We start from the raw sequence: 21,379 nt of genomic DNA, 5'->3' as shown, positions 1-21,379 counted from the left end.
GCCAGCCCGTGTGAAATTCCGCGTGGTGGGGAGGAGGCTGGGAACCCTACGCTTAAAAACAGCTTTCTCCATGCGGAGGAGAAATCTGAGGTCCTTTACCTCCCCGCTCGGGCAAGAGCTGGCTCTGGCATTGGTGTGCACTGGGCCCCAGACTGAGTTTTAGATGAAATTCATGCACCTTATAGGGGGGCACAAACCAATGTGGGTGCAGGACATACCCCCCCCCCCCACAGGCGTGTCTAAGCACAGACACAGAGTAACATGAGGGCAGGTGCTCTGGGCACCTCACCAGCCTGTCCGCTAGTGTGACCACACCCAGAGTTTAAAAAACACTAAGAAAATAATTAAAGGGGGGAAATGGAAACATGCATCTAGCATCTTCTCAACAAACGCCTCTCTCCCGAGGTCTGAATCTGGTCTGCATGACGGCCAAAGACAGCTCTCAGAATAGTCCGTCCTAACATGAGATTGTCCATCTCCTCAAACCCGTTTCTCTTTTCCGGCGGCTGAGTCATGACATCCCGCCTCAGGGATGTCTGCACACAGAAGCCTAAGTTTCCATGACCCATCTCCCGCATGCTTGCTGGTCTCAGCTCAGCCTCCGACAGCAGCACTGGAGAGCGACGCGATCGAGGTGTGCGAGCATCCAGCGCGAAGGTCCCAACCCCGGGGTCTGGCTCTCCCGGCTTGCGTGGCTGAGCCTTCTCCTGCCACCAGCGTCAGAGAACGCCCTTCCGCTCCAGAGCAGGAGCTGGGAAGAGGGAGCCCGTGGGGCTGATACCTGCATCGCAGGGGCTACACCATCGGCATTAGCAGCCGAGTTCCCCCCAAGCACAGGATGCCATGGCCCGGCTCTCCCACTCCCCCGGTGCCTGAGGCGAGGGGGGATGAACGCAGGCACCTGAGCCGGCCAGCTTCCATCCCCAAGGGACCATCCTGTGACCCTGGTGCAGACGGGGACACACAAACAGCATGGAGCCCCCCCCACCCCCCCCACCCCCACCCCACATCCGGTTCTCAATTTAAATGTGCATCTCTTTCCCAAGGAAACCGTGCAGAGCCTTCCCTGTTGGCTCGGAGTCAGATGCGTATGACAACACCTAACCCCAGGACGCTGGGGGGCAGTCCACGTTTCTGGGCTCAAGCCCCTGTGTATATACCTCCGTGGCTATCAGAAACAGAAGACACAAATGAAAGCGCAGCGCCCGGACAGTGACACCGTCGACAACACCGTTTTATGAGTTCCGTCTCAGAAGCATGTGCTCACCTGGAAGACTTCAGGGCAGAAAGACCCCCACATACATTTTATAAGATGGGAGCAGCGCCTTCACCCATTCGCCTTGTGGCATGGGGGTGACAGCTGCCTGAGCAGCAAGTGCCCCACGTGGTTGGAGGAGCTGGCGGGGGCCGCCCCCACCTCGCCGCACTTCTTGACACTGACCACGTACAACGAGGAGATAAGAGAGACCGCAGCATCCAACCCGGGGTCTTGTGACACTGACACGGCGGCAGGGCGAACACTGGGCCTGACAGTGATTTCTGCTTTGATGGCCGGACGGGATCCGCCGATGACACGGCCGACGTGGGTGCTAGGAAGTTGTATACTTTTTTTTTTTTTTCAAGGAAACTCAGCGCATTTTCAGATTCCAAAATGGTATCTCCACGTCAGCGATGTACAGGTCCGTGGGAATGTGAGACTCCCAGCTCCCGTGCCTCCCTGGCTAGGCATCCTCGGTGGGCAGTGTCCTGCTCGGCCAATAGGAAAGCTCCATCCAGAAGGGAAGCCGCCACCCTGGTCACCGGCGTTGTCTCCCACCGACCCCTACCCACAGCGGGTTCAATGGCGTCCCCTCCACCACCGCCCTCTGAACCTCCATGTCTTCACAGATGTGAGTGAAGTAAGGATGGAGAGGAGACCACACTAGACTGGGGTGGTCCCTCAATGCTCCCGAGAGCATCCTTAAACGAGGCCCCAGAGGGCAAAGACTCAGAGGAGAAGATGGTGTGAAGACAGACTGGAGTGATGCATCTACAATCCAAGGAACACGAGGGTGTGGGAGGCCCCGGGGGCTGGGAGAGGGCTTGGGCCAGGTGCTCCTTGGGACCCCAGAAGGAACCAGCCCTGCTGACACCTTCACTTGGCCTGCTGACCTCAGACAGAGCAGGAGAAGAAATTCCCATTGTTCTAAGCCGCCCCGCTGCGGCTGTTTCTATGGCAGCCCTAGGAAACTAATCCGCGACCAGGGACTGTGTTTTTAACCAAAGTGTTGCCATTTTAGGGCATTCTAAGGCCCGCGCTTTGATTTATAGCGTTAGAATAGCTTTCAAAAGTGCGCCAGACTATGCCAAGAATTAGGGAACTTCCTGGTTCCAGCGACCAGATCGCCTTCATTTTTTTCCAGAAAAACACTCGTTTTGTGAAACCTTTTCATGTGAACGCCTCTGGTGGCCGAGACCCTGCCTTTTCTGAGGAAAACATGCCCTCGGACCGCTGAGGGGGGAACATCTACTTCACATCCTAATGGAACTCAGGCGGGGACGTGTTTTGACAACTATCTTTAAATCTCTCTGAGTTTCATTTGAAAATAATGTTAGAAGTTTTTAAAAAATGGAAATTAAAATATAATTTCTTTAGTATGTTTTTCTGACCAACATTTGTGGGCAAATTAGTCCCATTTGGATTGCTTCATGTTTACTAGCAAAAAAAAGCCTCATTCTCTGAGGAGCTCCTTCTAATGATCCCCATAATATGAGTCTAGTGATCCTAGGTATAGCTGGGTTGAGAAACACTGGAATCCGAGAGAACCAATCGGGTTTCTTCCGACTTCTGCACTCCCCAGATGAAAGCTGCTTCCTTTCCCTCACCTCCTTACAAACAAGATGGTAGTTCTGCTGGGAGAGCGACCACGCCAGGTTTCTTTTAATCACATGCCCCGCTAAAGACACGCTTCGCCCAGGGAAGGATTTCGCTACCCGGCTGGTCACTCACTGGTATGTTCATTCACAGCAACTATTTATGGAGACACGCTCTGTATGCCACACGCTGTGCTGGGCGCTGGAGAAACAGCGGTGAGGCCGGTTCTGAAATTATTCGATTGAAAAACAGTTCATAAAAAATCTTCTCACCAAGATGGAAGAATACTTCTGGTTTTATGAAAGACCTCATTTTCTTCGGCTTATATACAGGGTGTCCCCCAAAAATGAATACACACTTTAATAGCTGATAGCTCAATTTTGAAAATCAAATATATTTTAATTAACACTGCCTTCATGATAGTCTGATCAGTAAAGCTTGTTACGTTAAGTAATACGTTTGTTAAACTTAAAATTTCAGTAGGGAATTCCATTTTATTATCTGACTTAGTAAAACTGATTGTTAATGGCTATTGAAGTTAATCGTTATCATAAAGCAGATTATCTTGCACTTGAATACAAATAACTTGGCTATTTATGAAGATGCTCTAGATTCTAGAACCTCATTTCTATTGCAGATGTCACATATGCAAGAATGACAGTGCACCCGACCAGCGTGGCTCAGTGGTTGAGCTTTGACCCATGAACCATGGGGTCACGGTTCGATTCCTGGTCAGGGCACATGCCTGGGTTGTGGGCTCGCTCCCCAGTGTGGGGTGTGCAAGAGGCAGCCAATCAATGATTCTCTCTCATCATTGATGTTTCTATCTCTCCTTCTCCCTCTCCCTCTCCCTTCCTCTCTGAAATCAATAAAGATACATTAAAAAAAGAAGAAGAAGAGTGGCAGCCCTGGAGGAACTGCCTGGGTTACAGTGAACACGGAAACCCTCGGTGTAGACCCTGTGGATACGAGCAGATGTGCCCAAGAGATTAAGTCACAGCTTCACTGAAATCTCAAAGGAGGGACTACAGTCCCAAAAGAAGAAAGGCCAACAGCGCCCATCGGAGTCCATTAAGTACAACCTGTCATGATGTACGGGGTGTGCAGCACTTGGACATTTAGATAACCCAGTGCGGACCCTGGCTGTGTAAACACTGGGAGGTGTTGCCACTCAGTAAGAGCAAAACGCCTGCCTGGTGTTTGGCCTCATGCAGACAAGTGTCATGTAACACAATGCAGGCCCCGAGGACTGTGGATCTGCTTGTACGTGTCAGAAGCATCCCCAACTATGGCCCAGTGGAGAGTCTGTGCTCATCATTCAGGTGCTCACACACGTTCAAAACCCAATCCCATTCCGGGCAGCCGCACCATCACCCCCACTTCCCAAACACAGGCAGGCGCTTTAGGCCACACGGGCACTTGTGTCTCACATAGGTGCTCAAATCATGCAGATGCCGGGCCAAGACACAGTAGCAATTCTCTCCTGACCAAGAAGCACCACTTCACCCAGCCGGCGTGGCTCAGTGGTTGAGCGTTGATCTATGAACCAGGAGGTCACGGTTCAATTCCTGGTCTGGGCACAAGCCTGGGTTGTGGGCTTGATCCCTGATGGGGGGGTGTGCAGGAGGCAGCCAATCAATGATTCGCTCTCATCATTAATGTTTCTATCTCTCCTTCTCCCTTCCTCTCTGAAAGCAATAAAAAATATATATATTAAAAAAAGAAGCAGCACAACTTCTCTCCCATCTCCTAGAGGCCACTTACAGGATGCTTTGCGTGTAAGAAGTCAGCAACTGCTCATGGATTAAATGAATGCATTCTCTATGACATGGGATCAGTCCCACCTCACTAATGAATGCACTCCCTCACACACTTATCATCCAGGCAGATGTCCACTCACTTAGGGAGTATTTATCGACTCGACACCGACTGCTCCTTACAGGCATGGCCGGCCCAGATATGAGATGACAAGACGTATAACTCAAGGTGGAGAGTGCTGAACTTGAACTCCCAGAGTTGCAAGAGTCTGGTGGTCAGTAAGGTCCATCGATTCCGAATGATGGCCATTAACTGGCATTGTGACCGCCCAGTCCATGCCTGCCCCTCTCCTTCTCTGCAGAAGGTCCCAGCGCTAATCGTCAGTTCCAAATAGCAGTGGACACCTTCCTCCCACCCCCGGGTCACTCCAGAGACCAGCTGTCACTCGCATTGAAGAACCTGCCAGTTCGCTGGCCAGGGAGGAGGCTCAGGGCCTCCAGCGTGGCTTGCTGTTGAAGCCTCACTCTGTCGGTCTCTTGAGCTCGTGAAAATGCAGCTGAGTTCAGCTGCTGGAAGTTGGGTCGACATGTTGCTTGAACCAGTAAACAGACTCGTGATGGGGACTCTACTGTGTTTTCTCTACCGTCCTCAAGGAATAGCATGAGACAGAAACAAATAACACAGAGGGAAGTGCATTCATCTCTTCAGAAGCTATCAATACCCAAAGGATATCGGAGGAGTCCCTTCAAAAGGCAAACACTGGAAACAAATAGTCACGAATGGGATACACCAGAAAAAGCAAGTAAGATAGGAGAGTAAATTAAATACTAGGATAAGTGGCCAAAAAGAGCCCCTAACAGGGAACACCTTTTGCACACTAACGCACACAACTGTTCAAAGCATGCACATGTATTAAGCCGTTTTATCCCTGCACCACCACCAGGGAGTGGGGGTTATCATCATTATGGAGTCCATTCTACAGATGGGGAAACTGAGGCACGGGAAAGTGAAGTCAGCTCGCCAGGGCAGTGGGGCAGGCCTGCCCCAGCACTCGAGTTCTGCTCCGTAAGAAGAGTCCTTAGGAGGAGATACGGGGCCTTAGTCGCTAAAGGAGATTGTATCACATGCAACCCTGACTCCTCTTTTCTTCACTATCCTATAAAAAAGGGAGTGGAAAAGAACTATCAAAAATGAGTCTGATTTCTCATATTTTATCATTCTTTTTAAAAAACATGTCTGTGTGCATGGAAAAAAAAAAACTAAATCCAAAAGAATAAAGTCTTAAAAGATTCTTGATGGTGTAATGCCAATCACTTTCTTTTCTTTTTCTAAATGTTTATTTCCTAATCTCCCCCCCCAAAATTGTTTTAAAATGGGGGGAAAGAACACAGTTTGATTTTGTTGTTGTTGAACAATCTGTTATTCAATGGATAGGTCGGACCTGTATTCCCTCCGGGCTAAAGAAAGCAAAACAAACCCCTCGGCCCCCTCCAATCCTCAGGCAAAGAGAGGTGATTTCCAGGGGAATGCCAACAGGGGTGCCATTCCATCTGGCAACAAAGAGGCGTGTCTCAGCTGGACGGTCCTGCACCAGCATCACACAGCCAAGATCTGGGGTGCTGGGACCAGCGAGGACTCGGGAGGGCCCAGCTGTCACTGTGCAAAGCATGCTGGGAGATTCAGGAATGCCTCCCAGAGTTCCCTCAAAGCTCACAACGCTGTCCCATAGAGGTATCCGGGGAACAAACACAGAGAGGCAAGCGGTCTTCCTTCAAACAGAAGGGTCCTGAGATTTTACAGGGAGCTGAAGTATATTAACAAGTGAGTCCTCCCAAGAGAATGTCTCTTTGGGTAACTTCACCATCAGTTCAACCAAAATATGTGTATTGAGTGTGCTGACAAGTCATTGGTGTGTATTCATGGACGAGCACCTTCACAGGACATGACTACATGGAACCACGTCTGGCGGCTTCTCAGGGTCAGACACACCTGCCTCCCCACCTGTCAGTCATCCGCACCCACGGGCGAGGTGCTGGACGGGGAATCTCTCTGGGACAGTCCGCTGGTCCATGGCAAGGCAAAGCTCACAGGCACTCTGTCATCAAAGGAGGCGTTTCACCAAGACGGGAGCCAACAATGAGCGGCTGCTGGGTTTTCTGACGATTCCGTGGGCGACCTGGAGCCGTGGGCTTCCTTGCTTGGAGAGGTAAACATCGCTCGTTGGCGTTTGGCCAGCTCTTCAGTTGTGTGGCTTTCAGGTGCTATTTATTTTATTTAGTTTATTGTTCAGGGTTACTGTTTATTGACTTGATATGTTTTTTCCCCTGCACAGGGGCCAGTCGGGTAAGGACATATCCTGTGGATGGATAATTGATGATTCCCTATTGTTTGGTGTTTGTGTGTTACGGTTTTATTTGCTTTGGTTCAAAGGACCTAAACAATGCCTCCGCTCGACTTTAATAACTAGTGTAAAATCAGCCCCGGGAACAATCTGTGCCCTGAGATTGTTGTACCCAAATCTGGTGACCTCGGCTCGGCTCAGGAAAGCAAAATCTCAAACGACTGTTACCCTGAAGAACCACAGAGAAAACCTTCAACCGAAGCTCAAAGCGGCTCGTTTCCGAACACATACAAAAGCAGAGGCTTGCGTCGATCTCCATGATAACAAGGCCACCGACCGAGATGCCTACGGGGCACAGATCTTAGCACAGGCCTGTCTAGTCCAGTTACAGTCATCGCCGTAAAAGCCAGCCAGCGGACCAGCCCGAGGATGAGGAGGAGGGGCTGGAGCCATTACTTGAGAAACATCGTATTTTCACCTCCTCCTCGGCGGAGCATCCTGCCCGAACATCTGCAGCAACAGGCTATTCCCCTTGGAGAGGAGATCATGAGGCCCCCGCAGAGGAAGCGTCCACGGGGAGCCCTTCCCGCCCCTCGTGCCTCTGGGGGGCTGGCTACGGGCGGAGGAAGTGAGCGCAGGAAGTATCTGTCTACGGACCCTTTATCCTCGAGGTGATTGCTACAGCAGCATTTTACTGTTTACCAGAACAGTAAACACGGGGCTAAAAAAAGATGTTTTCCATCTCCGAGGACAAGGCTGGAAAACACGCACGTGCACTTTCTCATAAGCAGCTTCTTATCAGAACTGTTTGCCATCTGACTGGGCTCCCAACGGAGAGCCGGTCACTACCACTAGCCTTCTGGGCAGCACAGAAGGGACCCTCTCAGATGCCCAGGAAACCGGGCGGCTTCCTTCCCGGGGACGCACCTCTAGCCAAGGCAACGGTGTTTCTCGACTGTGCTTGGCCCAGGCTTGGCCGTCCACAGGCTTGAGTGTTACAGGGGTGGGGAACCTTTCTCCTGCCAAGGGCCATTGGGACATTTATCACATCTTTCGGGGGCCATACACCTAAAAATTAGCCTAATTATCAACCTAAAAATTAGCCTGCTATATTGGGTCAAACATTTCATTAACTCTGCCCTAATGCCTAGGCAGGGCCGGACCGAATGCTTTTGAGGGCCTTCTACGGCCCGAAGGCCGGATGTTCCCCACCCCTGGAACAGCTAAAGTCCGCAAGATTCTGTGTTAACTCACATGGTGGAATGGATCATCTGGAAGTCAGAGAGCTCACAAGGTCACTTACATTTGACCTTGGACAATATTCTTATTGTACATGTGAATATCAACATGCTTCCGATTCTAAGAGTTCCCAGGAGATAAAGCTGAGGTGCAGCTACTGCTTCTGATGCTGGACCTCACCCGGGCTGAGCCTCCTGCTCCATCTCTTCATTTCTTTGGTCCAGACTCCAGGTTTGCAGCCAAACTGTCCCCCACATCCTGGGATGAGGGGAGTGACCCAGTACCGGCGAGAGGCAGAGGGAAGTGGATGAAAGCAGGTCTGAGAGGAACCCCTGAACATCTCCTAGAGATGTTCTAGGAGCCCCTCATTCTCATGGCTGTGTTTCACATTATAAAACACTCCCCTTGGTGCAGCTGGCATAGCTCAGTGGTTGAGCATCAACCTATGAACCAGGAGGTCACAGTTCGATTCCCAGTCAGGGCACATGCCCCAGTCAGGGCTCGATCCCCAGTGTGAGGTGTGCAGGAGGCAGCTGATCAATGATTCTCTCCTCATTGATGTTTCTATCTCTCTCTCCCTCTCCCTTCTCTGAAATCAATAAAAATATATTTTTTAAAAATCTCCCCTTGGCTTATTAGCTATTTGCAAAGCAGGAGGACGAGCAGGGAAGGGGTGTGAGAGTGAGAAGTACGGAGAGAAAGAGGGTGACAAAGGCTCGAAGGTCATCCCGGGCCAGCTGAGCAGGGGCCATGGCTCGCCCAGCAGCAAGCTCTCCTCGCCCTGTCTCAAGTCAGCAGTGCCGACCAAGTGCTCGGAGCAACGGGCACTCACTGTTCTGTAAGAGTTTTTATTTCGTAACAAAGAGCAAAGAACATGTTAGTCAGAGGAAAACTGGCTTTCAAAAAATGTCAATTCACAAACTGTTGTAGAAATGGAAAGAAAAACAGAGCTTTTATGGATTTCCTGATTTTAGTCCTACAAGGAAAATGTATTTGAATGGAATGAATAACAAAATTAGCAAACAATGTACCCAACTCCATTCATCTGGCCACAGCCCCGAGGAGCAGAAACTAGTGTATCAGAGGGAAAGGCCCAGGTGTCCTGGGCAGAGACTGGGCAAGGGTGAGAGATCAGGAAGCCCAGGGCCCTGGTTCCCGGGAGGGAGCAAGGCCAGGAGGGGCGAGTTCACCGACTGAGGTCACAGCATCAGAGGGACGCGGGAGCCACCCGCTCCCTCCCCACGTCCCCCACCAGCCTCTGCCTCTCGCCTCCCTTTCCGTGGGAGCAAGATAAGACCAAGCCCTTCCCCCCGGAGGCTATTTTAAGGAGACCCTGGAGAAAGGCGCCCAGGGCCTCCCTGGGCGGGAGACAGACATGGACTGTGCTTGCTCCCTCCACCCTCCACATTTCTGACGCTCTGGGCACATCAGGTAACACCTACGAGCAACACAGATCCAGAGAGGACTTCGCAATATAAAACCACATACACTTTTTTTTTTTTTTCTAAACTTGGAGCAACTTCTTGGGAAATCTACCTCAAATTGAGACACAAACTAATCGTGTTGACACACTCTGGAGTATTGTTTCAACAGCTCCTCTTCCTCTAAGGTGATCACGGAGCAGCAGAGGCACAGGGCTCACCTTGAACAAAGATACTCAGGCAGGCCCACCGCTATCGGCCCACGCTCTGAATGCATGGCTGCCGGGGGGGACTGTGAGTGGGGGGTGAGGGAGAAATTCCCTCTTCAGTGCTGGCTTTGTGCAATGCCAAAAAATTAATTGGCCACACCACAATATGGAAAGAAAGACGCTAAATCCTCAAGGCGGAATGCCTGGAAGGCGGCTGGGTCCGATGTAGAACCTGTTCTAAATGTTCTTTCTTTTGTTCTCCAGGATTTGACATGCATTGTCTTGCAGCAGCCCTGATGGCAATGTCCTGATTGGACAGTGATGTGGCTTTTAAAATGAATGACGCTGCTTGGCCTTGGCCCTTCTTTTCTAAATGCCCCTGAACTTATCTGTGGCCAGCAGCGGCTCCCACCCCCCCGACACCCCACCCCCACACCCCCCCCACCCCCCCCCCGCAGTCAATTCCATGACCACCCCGAAGGTTGGGTGACACGGGGTGGAAAACTTGGAGCTGCAATTTCAGTCCCAAGACGAGAGTGAGGAAGTGGACACTTGGGACGAGGAAACTTCAATCAGCAGCTGGTCCGGGACCTAGAGCCACTGCCTCTTGGAAACGGCCAACTACCAAATACGGGAAGAACCTGGTCCCCAGGCAAACACAGCGTCTGGCGCAGGGTTCGGGGCCTGAGGGTTCTGGCCCCTCTTCTTGATTAACCACCGAACGTGTATAATTGTTGCCTGGGCTTGTTGCTCACACAAAAGCAGTAACATACATCAGCCAGTTCTAATCATGTTCATTAGCCAATGAACTGCATCACTGTATCACTGAATGCATCATTTCTCTTTCTGCACCGGACTTTAATATTTGAGGCTAGGGCAACGCGCAGGAAAAGGAGATGATCTGATGATAAACTGAGGGGAAACGAAGAGATTTGTGTGACTCGAGCAACATTCTCAGCCTCGTTAATCCTCTGTCTTTACTGGTACAAACGCAGCAGCACCCAGGCTGCGTGAGTAGCACATGAGACGGTGGGAGCGCCCAGCACAGCGTGGCCTGGAACCAGCGGTTCTGAGGAGGATGTTCAGTGGGATGATAAACTCGAGATACAACAGCTGCCTTTAAAACTGTTTTTCTGTTTTAAACATCAACATAATTCTATTTACCTTTTATTTACCTAAGAGAACTATCTCTAAAGCAACACAACTCCTATTTAAACATCCACAAGAGTGATTCTACTACTGTGCTTAGAACTTCAGAATGAGCTCCTCGCTGGGGGAGAAGGTCTTCATTTTCCTCTTCAGGACTTCAAAGGTTCTTAATGAAAACTTATTTTTTTCAGCAAATTTTTACGGGACCCCTACAGTTTGCCAGTCACTGCTGAGGACACCCAAGCGATGGAGCGTCGATCACTGAACGCGGGTCCGATGGCTGACGTGGGTCCACGTGACGTTTTTGGAGAACATCGACAAACACAAGCTACGCCAGGGGAATGTGCTGACAGGAAAGAAACGAAGCGGGGGAGAGAGCGGACAGAATGAGGAATGATCTTAAACTTCATACGACATGCCCCAGCCAAGCTCAATAGGGGAAAGATGTGGGAAAGAAGTTTGATCAAACAAGGAATGAAAGGATGAATAAGAAAAAGGCCCAGGGGTCACAGTGGCCACTCGCTAAAAGGGGTTCGCAGTCCAAAAATGTAACGGAATCCTGTAATTAAGGAAATACAAATAGAAATGAGATTCCAGTTTTGCCGGTCAGAGTGGCAAAGATTCAAAGGGGAAAATATTCAGAGTTGTTATGAGTACAAAGAAACCAGCCTCATCTACGGCTGGAAGAGGTGGAAATTGGTACAGCCTTCCCAGAGGGTACCTGGGCCAATTTTTTTTTTAATTGGCAAATATTTAAATTTGGCAGAGACTTAAAAATTTATGTATACCCATTGGTCCAATAGTTCCTTTTCTTAAGCCCCGGGACTAATAAAATGAATTTTAAAAAATTAGAGGTTGAACTGCAATCTAGTTAGTGAAAAACTGAAAGCAATATCATTTCCTACAACAGGATGTCGGTTAAATAAATTATATTATTATTTTAAAGGAATATAATTAAGCATAAACAGCCTGCTTACCCTTACCAAATATTTTGAATGACCTGGGGACATGTTTGTGAAACAATGTTAACCGAGAAAAGCAAGATAGGTAGACAGAAGGTCAGAGGGAAACACACAGTAGGCAGACACACCAAATGTTAGTCATTTTCTCTGGCTGGTTGGAATTAGGAGCAATTTGTATTGACTTTATAATGTTGTTGTTGTTGTTTTTTTTTCATTTAAAAAAACAACAAAGTGCATATTTCAACATTCCTGAGAATACGAAGGACTGAGGCACTCCAGGAGCCTGCTCCTGCCCCAATCAGGACAGAAGGCGTCGTAGGCTCTGTCTGCTTCAGCACAGAGCCCACTGCTGCCCACTGTGATATCTGCCCTGTCACACCCTTATTCCAGGACACCACAGGCTCCCTCCTCCTGGCCTCCCCCGGCTGCGGCTTCCCAGGCCCGTGTGCCTGCCCTGACATGCAGAAGGGCCTGCTATTCTACCTCTTCGAAAGCTTTAGGCTAAAATCCGCGAGCTCTGGGTTTCACAGCTGAAGCAGGGCAACGGAACAGCAGAGAGTTCAGAGCCGGGCCAGAAGGCCAGTGCGATCTCTTAGGAACGGACTGTCCTACGGCAGCTGCCATTTGCTGAGCAACTGCTAGAGCAGCGGTTCTCAACCTGTGGGTCGCGACCCCTTTGGCGGTCGAACGACCCTTTCACAGGGGTCGCCTAAGACCATCGGAAAACACATATATAAGTACATATTGTTTTTGTGATTAATCACTATGCTTTAATTATGTTCAATTTGTAACAATGAAAATACATCCTGCATATCAGATATTTACATGACGATTGATAACAGCAGCAAAATTACAGTGATGAAGTAGCAAGGAAAATAATTTTATGGTTGGGGGTCACCACAATATGAGGAACTGTATTAAAGGGTCGCGGCATTAGGAAGGTTGAAAAACCACTGTGCTAGAGGCTCTGCAGCCTTCACTGGCACCAGCACGAGACAGGACAGCCTTTAAAATCCCATTTCACAGGTGAGGAAACTGAGGTCACACAGGTGAGGTCCCTTGCCCGGGGTCACATGACTGTACGGATTCAAATGCAGGTGTGTCTGTGGCCACAGAAGATAAGTAAAGAGGACAGCTGTCCTCCATCCTGTCCTCACCAAAGGAGGGATGAGCCCCCTGTGGCAGGTGGGGCTCCCCTCGCTCTAGAGAGAAGACCCTGCCCAGCCGAGCACCGAGCACACCCCTAGCGCTGGAAGGGCCTGGGGACTGTACTGCCTCTTCTCAGAGGCCTTACACCCAGGGCAGCTCCGACCCCAGCTGCCCCGTGGCCGGAGCCTGTGTCCCCTCCGCATGGCCGTCCCGTCAGCTCCTGGGGCCAGCAGGGTTCTCTGCTGTGGGCTGCGCCCCCACGGAGGGAGCTGGTTCTGAGGCTGAGTCAGGAGCAGGGTTTTCTCCGGAGGCATCGGTAACGGCTGTTCCCTTATTCACTTCATTTCTCTGTGCGCTTTTTCAGGAGACGCGAACAAGTGTATAAAGGAGTGTGTTTGTGAGGGTTTTCTTTTAAATAAAGGTGTGTTTTGCAAAAAAAAACACCAAAAATTGTGAAATCATCACTTTAAAGAAAATATAATTAAGAAATAGTTCGGTGTTACAGAAAATTCCCCGAGAGCCTGGCAGTCCCACGTGAATGTACTTAATGGGAAAGAATAGCCACAAATTCAGTGGCTCCATCCGCTCTCCCAGCCACTGAGTCAGATGCCCAGGACAAGTGCACACAGGGGCTCAGACACCAAACCGTGTCCCCGAGCCACGCCGCAGTGCACGCCGCCAGCCATCTGAAATAATGGCCTGAAATTCCACTCTCGGGGCCTCCTCTGGGGGTCTGGTACTCACAGAGCAAGACGGTGGCATCGTACATGTCCCATGCCTTCCACTGTCACAGACCACCCTCCCCCCAACAAGAGATGACACGGTTCTTATTCCACATAAGCTGATGGGTTGACGAAAACCATACACCCAGAGCTATTAAGCATATCAAAACCCTAGGAGATGCTCTGACCCGTTTGGCTCAGTGGATAGAGCGTCAGCCTGCAGACTCAAGGGTCCCAGGTTCGATTCTGGTCAAGGGCATGTACCTTGGTTGCGGGCACATCCCCACTGGGGAGTGTGCAGGAGGCAGCTGATCAATGTTTCTAACTCTCTATCCCTCTCCCTTCCTCTCTGTGAAAAATCAATAAAATATTAAGAAAAAAAAACCCTAGGAGATGAACTTTCTTCATAGAACCTTTAGCTTTTCAATAACTTTCTGTGCTCATGCATAGCAGCCGATATCAGCGAGCGCCTGCTCCGTGCAAGGCATGAAGTATGTAAAAGGGGCCGTTTTTAAATGAACACTGCAGGTTGCAATTACCATCAAACCCGGCAAACTCTGTTAAATCAGAGAAAGTGACTCATCTAAACAACTGATTGGAAACAGTAATATCTGCTTCCTCATCAAGCCTCGGTGGTAACTTTCCATATCCTGTGGGATCCGAGCCTGCTGTGTGCTGGGCGGGCTCTCTCCTCCTCCTTCAGCACCAGGTCGCTGGGATGAAGGAAAATCCCCACATTCCCTCCCCCCCTTTTTTTAAAGACTCAAGACCATTAAACCAGTGGTTCTCAACCTTCTGGCCCTTTAAATACAGTTCCTCATGTTGTGACCCAACCATAAAATTATTTTCGTTGCTACTTCATAACTGTAATGTTGCTACTGTCATGAATCATAATGTAAATATCTGATACGCAGGATGGTCTTAGGCGACCCCTGTGAAAGGGTCGTTCGACCGCCACAGGGGTTGCGACCCACAGGTTGAGAACCGCTGCATTAAACTCTAGAATCAGGGACTGTTCCCGAGGTCCCTGGACCACCCAAGGAGTCCGGAGAGAGCAAGTCTTTCACTAGATGCAGCGTCTCCAGACAAAAGCAGCATCTGAGAGGGGACCATGGCCGCAACAGACTTCCCAAGCGGCCTGCCGCTTAACAAAAGGATCAGGGGAGTCTTGGGGGTGGATTAACAATACCAGCAGGAGCACAAATAGAGGCCCAGGACTACCGGGCCCTGCTGTCTACAGGAGAACAGGGCGCGGTTCTGCAGGGCAGCGGGGGAAGGCGCAGAACCAAACTGACCCATGAACTGCACGCGGGGACCTCGCCCTCAATGTCCTTGCGCTTTATTACAATTCGTAATCTGATCTCAAAATCCTGGAACACTGAGAGATAAACGTGAGCTCCTGAAATTCCTTTGCTTCTTCCCATAAACAGTGTGTTCCCGATTCCAAACCAGCACGGGGGAAAGAAGGGTGAGGGTCACAAAGGCGGCATCGAAACATTCAGCTTGTCATCACGCCTCACGGGGCCTGAGAGTCACGCCAAAACCCCCCTCGGCTGTGCCATGCCACATCACAAAGCCACATCACAAAGGCAGCGCCTCTGGCACTTAATGGACCAACTGGTTTATTTACTGAGAGAACAGAACACGCAGGGCGTGTGAGCCTGGCACCGCCTGTAGGGAAGACCACGTCCTAGACCCAGTGGACAGCCTCAGCCTGCCCTACGCCGATGTGAGCTTTGCACTCACATCATAAAAGCTGCGGCCCACGGCTGTTCCTATAAGCACGTCAGTAAAATCATCTCCTGACTCTACCCAGGAAGGCAAACAGAAACATATCTTGGAGGAAGCTGCCTATAAAGAGGGGCCATTCTGTTTTAACGGATTAAAAAGAATTCACTTGACGTCATTTTAAAAGTCAGCCTGAGACGTAGACAATCCACAGATAACGCAGAGCAATAAAACGGGACCGCGAGCGTGGTACCCCAGACAAGTGGGAGCCCTGCCCCGAAATGTACTCTGAAAGCCACCACACGCTCCGGCTCCGACAACAGCTTCCGATCTTCAGAAGCGTAACACTGGTGTGTGCTGCGGATGCACCCGCATTCTGAAGGATGGTCTGTTATTTTTCATGTCCTTTAATGCACGGCCTTTTTGAAACACACAAACACACATAAAATCGCACTCAAGCTATTCAAGGATGACAAAGAGTATCTGCTTTAACTGCTGTGACATAGGGACTTAACTAAGGGTGAAAATAAAATGAAGAGGGTAGCATGCTGGCTTATAAAATAAAATAATTCCTGAATTATTTTATATAGCTGAAATGGAGCACACGCCACCCCCAATTCCACCACTCGCTCTGTGAGTTACATTTCAGCAGACTGTAATCCCGGGAGCCAGACGAAGAAAAGTCTGTACAAGGCAAAAGTCTTTGATGCATGAGTATTTTGATGTATTACTGAACGTACGTGGAGAAATAAAACACACCTTGAGGAGTAAAAACTGAACAGCGCTTCTGAAATGCAGTTCATACGGTGGGTGTTCATCGAGTCCTCTCATACATGCATTTCAGATGACAGAAAGCCCCAAACCAAGGAGGAGTTTTGAAAATGCCTGGGCCCGATTCTGGGCAAACTTTCGTTTTCATGAGCTTTCAAGTGAACTAAAACCGGTGATGAAAACACACCCGAATGCTTCTCACCTCTCTGCCAGCGAACAAAAGGCACGCAGCTACCAAAAACCATATCTTTTTCCTCCTTTCTGGCGACTTTTCTCATTTCTACAAACGTCACCCAGGCACGGTGGCCGGGAACATATTTTAACAGCCTGGCACTTCACGGACTCCGTGCCGCTGGCTTGCACTAAGAGTGACATCCATTTCACTCCCAGGAGTGAGGCCGCATTTAGGTTCCCACCGACAGAGTCACGTCCACCTTCATCTTTGTACACTAGACAACGGACACGTTTGCAAGAAAAACACATCAGACCTCACAGCCCCCGGCACGGAACACGGACAGGCCATGCCTCTCCAACCCCCACAAAGCAAACATCGCTGAGAAGGAAGTTTACTCCCAGGGCACAGAAAAGTAGGCATTTTATTAAAGACGGACACATGACGCAGCAAACCCAATTACCACCGTCTGAGTTATGAGAACACTCCGTTCTCAGCATGGAGGGTCCAAAAAGCAAGCCGGCATTTGCATGTCCGTCCCATGCCCAGCAGCCGCTGGCCGGGTACCTCTTCTCTTCCACGGGGCCTGGCGGGCAACCCTGATGCTCGGGCGTCATCCCAGAGCATCCGAAAACTCCGCGTCCACAAGCCCATCCTTGTCCCGGACCCTGCCCTCCAGCCGCTCCGGGTCCATGGCCGCCCATCCGAACCGTCGGGGAGAGGGAAAGAAGCAGGAAAATTCAGACGCGCTCCGAAAAGCCCTCGCCAAAGTCCGCCACGGCACGCCACCGTGAATTTAGAAACCCCAATTTTTTTCTGAGTTTGAAGTTTTTAAGCCTTGCGGATGGTTGGAGTAGGAAAAAGGAAATTTACTAGGCAGTGCAAAGGAAATCTTGTTGTCCTCTATTGTGGCCGTGGGGGTGTTGCCCAATCCTCACTTATCTGCCTTGATAAAGGAAACCAGAGAAAAGAGCAAGAAGCGCAAGATTTCTGTCAGGCAAAAAGGTGCCCTCTCCTTACCTTAATCGTGCTGGCCATAATGCAATCACGTTTATCGATCGCTAATCAATGTTAATAATAATTATTGCTTCTCTCTTGACCAGAAAGTAGTTTGGATGAGGTTGTTTAGAGCGGATGAGATTGTGCTAAGTCTGGGAAATGAAGTCAGCCGATGGCAGGAAGAGCTTTCTATTGGTCCTGGCCGCCCAACCCGAAGAAACAGGATATTTGGGAGTGGAGAGATAAGAGACCCCGAAAACAATGTTGTTTTTCTTGATGATATGCAGCCAGGAGATTTTTTTTTTAATTAAAAAAAAAAGGGCATCCATTGCCTGGGACTAGGGCGGCCACAGCAGGTGTGACCCGGCGTGCGGGTGTGACACGCCGTGCCGAGGCAGGATGCAGATGTGGCGGGACTCCGCGTGGCTTCACACGGGCCGCCGGCACCTCGGGGACCTGCTGCCGGTGCCGGTGCCGGTGCCGGGCCTGCGCCACCCCCACCTCTGGAGCTGCCGCTCCCCTCGGACCAGGGCCGGAGCCCGCCCTCTGCTCCTTCCTTCACCCGAAAGGAAAGTGCAGGTAGAACTAATTTCAGGGCGATGTTCCACGCTGGCCACTGGCTTGCAGGTTTTTAACAACCTTCATGGAGTCCACATCTCGGGGGAGTGCCCAAAATCGCTTCTTTTTTCCCCTCCAAACACACCATTTCTAGTTGCTCCACCATAAACCCGTTGAAAACCCCATGACTCTAGAATTAAAGGAAGCTAGAGAAATAAAGAGAAAAATAAACCTGTCAAATCCTTGCTCTCAAATATTTATTTAAAATCCAAATAACTAGCCCAGCCGGCGTGGCTCAGTGGTTGAGCACCGTCCTATGAACCAGAAGGTCCCGGTTCGATTCCAGGTCAGGACACATGCCTCGGTTGCGGGCTCCATCCCCTGTGTGGGGCGTGCAGGAGGCAGCCAATCAGTAATTCTCTCTCATCATTGATGTTTCTCTCTCTCTGAAATCAATAAAAATGTATATAAAAATAAGAAAGTAGAAAAAATAAAATGCAAATAACTGAAATAATGACGAACGCTTTTTAACATGGCAGAGAGCTGGTCCCACCCGGACACACCCCAGATGCAGACCCACCGGCCCTCTTGCCCCCAGACATGCCCTGCAGGGCCTGAGCCAGTGTTTCAGACCCGAAAGTTCAGGGCCACACGTCTGTTTTCCACCCGAAGGAAGTCCAGCTCGTGTAGGCCTGGACATTCCTTGGAGGACAGCAGGCCTTTAAGTGCTCATTTTCAGGAAATTACTTGTTCTCTGGAAGAATCAACATTTTGCTTTGAATCTGGCTACATGAAAGTTGGCCCAGTCAAGAGGTGTGGTCTCTACAGGGGCCCACAGGACACAATGGACCGAGCCCTGAGTCACGGGCAGCGCCTGGTCTCGGGGGCACATGTCCAGCGAGCTGATTTCACTCAGATTCCAGGCCTGCATGTGTCAGGGCTCCATCAACTGCCCGAGCTTGTGCGGCTTTTGTTGTCCTGTGATTGCCCCACTCGAGGCAAGGATAGACGAGGCCGGGGGGGGGGGGGGGGGGGGGGGAGGGGGGGACGCGGAGAAGGAGGCAAGAAGGAAGAAAGGAAAGAAGGGTGGAGGGAAGGAAAGAAAAAAAGGAGAAACCAAGGAGAAGGTGGAAGACATAAAGACACAAAGGAAGAAAAAACTAAAGAGAAAATAAGTCTCGGTCTGTGTAAGAGTCACAACCTGACAAAGTCCCAGCACCCATGGTTTGAAGAGACGTGGACTTCCGCTCTTTTCATCTCTGAACAATGAAGGAGATGGCGGCGAGCTGATTAAAACTTTGTTTCCACTGAAATTTCAAAGCACTGAGTTGTTTTATCCTGATCCACTGGCTGGATCTGGAGCACCGAGCAAAACACCCCGCCCCCTCTCACCTCCCCCACCCCCCACCCCCCCCCCCAACACACACACCCCCACCCCTACAAGGCTCCTTGTTTGCTCTCCTAGGAAGCATCAATTTCAAGTGTCGCCTGTGGTACCCACATAGGCAGGGCGCTAGTATGGATTCCCAGAAAGCAGCCTTAAGTAGGATAACTCCTTCAGGAGGACCCCTTTGCCAACACCGTTGCCATGGAAGAAACTTCCACGTGGTCCCATCACCCTGACCTGGTTAATTTCCAAGCCCTTGGCTTCGGCAGTAGGAAGCCCTGGCATTCCAATGGGAACTACTTCTTCGCTGAACACTGACGTGTTTTAAACTCTCTATTTGAACATAATTTTAAACTTACAGAAAAGTCACAAAACAATGCAAAGAACTCTGAATATCCTCACTTCACCCCGTTACTCCACCTGCTGGGGTCATGCACATCACTGGCTCTGTGTTTTCTCTCTGATGGAGGTAAAATGCATGGGCATGTGTATTCGTGTAAAATGCATAGACGTGTGTATTTTTATTCTTTAATAAGAATAAAGAAAAAATATATAACCAGGTGCTATTATTTGATTGATTTCCCGAATTCACATCCATACATTTCATTATGTCTGATTTTTAAAATGTCTATCAACTTAAAAAGGGATCTAAGAAGCAGCTAATTTTGAGATAATGAACCATAAAAAAACGAATCTTCCTTTCGAATGGTGCAATGTTTGACTGATTCTCATCATCTTCACAGAGAGTAACTGCTGAGTCCTAGAACGGCACCACAGCATCCCCGCCTAGGAGTCTCCAAATATTTAATGCAGAATTCTGAAATCAATAAAAATATTTATTTTTTAAAAAGGTGCTACTTTTAATCCCACTTCATTTCTGAGGAGGGAGCTGATAGCAGGCACCTAACGGAAGCCTGATGCTCCCACAGTGGGAGCTACGTTACAACCAGCTCTGCTATCCCCCTACCTGGCACCAAGGGAGACAATGTGTGTCTGCATCGACTGTCCTCCACCTCTTCTTCTTTTTGTAATGTCTTTATTGATTTCAGAGAGGAAGCGAGAGGGAGAGGGGGATAGAAGCATCAATGATGAGAGAGAATCATTGATCGGCTGCCTCCTGCACACCCCACACTGGGGATCGAGCTTACAACCTAAGCATGTGCCCTGACCCGGAATTGAACTGTGACCTCCTGGTTCATGGACCGATGCTCAACCACTGAGCCACGCCAGCCGGGCTGGTTCATCTATATTTTCAAAATGTTTACAACAAACATACATTACAGTTTAATGTAAACGTATGTCAGTAACATAAGTTTCTATGTTCTTTGTAAATGTCTGTATCATGTTAGCACATGATCCCCGTAGCTGTCAGCCTCTATATGTGTGCACACCCAACTGCACCATCCTGGCCTGTCTGCCATTAATCCTTATTAACTGCAATAAGACACCAGGAGACACCTGTGCTTCCTGCGGGTCCTCCCTCCGAGTTCCCCCGCCCCGTCAACACCGACAAAGGGCCTTCTCCACGCCAGGTGCGCCGGCGGCACTAGGAAGCAGGGTGACAGGGCTTTGTCCAGTCACTGGGTGCCGGGAGGTCAGGCTAGCGGCCAGGAAGTCTGTGAATCAACTCACATTCCACACACATCAAAACCGCGGAGGCTGGGACCGGCCCGACACCCAGACTTTTTAAGGGCAAAACAATGGGAGCAAAGGGCGGCGTATTGTTCCTACAGTGACACATGGATCTGAAAACGTAGAACGTGTGGATTATTCATGAGATTCCTGCGAGGAGGATGTCCCAGGGACTCGTGCCAAGACCTCCTGAGACCGCAGATAAGGACCGGGCATCTGGACCGGCCGCGTCGTGGAAATCTCCGTCCTCCGCGGGGCTTTTCCACCCGCAGCCACGGGGACCTGCGGAGAGCAGCCAGCGCGGGGCACGCCCAGCCCCACGGCACCC

At 50.1% G+C, this 21,379-nt stretch overlaps 1 protein-coding gene across 4 annotated transcripts in view; it reads right to left on the bottom strand.

Annotated features, from left to right (window-relative positions):
• The window catches only part of ERG (ETS transcription factor ERG), a 153,455-nt gene that overhangs the window by 77,849 nt on the left and 54,227 nt on the right, over window positions 1–21,379 (bottom strand). Inside the window, exon 1 of one of the 4 annotated variants that reach the window (XM_070407189.1) lies at window positions 17,496–17,616. The exons of 1 other annotated variant lie outside the window; for it this stretch is intronic. In XM_070407189.1, the coding sequence (XP_070263290.1) occupies window positions 17,496–17,513 (18 nt within the window). In that variant the 5' untranslated portion in view covers window positions 17,514–17,616. Of the gene's footprint in view, window positions 1–17,042; window positions 17,433–17,495; window positions 17,617–21,379 lie in introns of those variants that run through there. 2 more of the 4 variants (XM_070407190.1, XM_070407186.1) reach the window with 2 other exon arrangements.

The sequence above is a fragment of the Myotis yumanensis genome, unplaced genomic scaffold (genome assembly GCF_028538775.1).
Source record: "Myotis yumanensis isolate MYYU_CA2020_CCGP unplaced genomic scaffold, mMyoYum1.0.hap1 SCAF_2, whole genome shotgun sequence".
NCBI classification, from domain to species: Eukaryota; Metazoa; Chordata; class Mammalia; order Chiroptera; family Vespertilionidae; genus Myotis; species Myotis yumanensis.
Note: the sequence above shows the minus strand (reverse complement) of the source record. Positions and strands in the feature narration are given on the sequence as shown.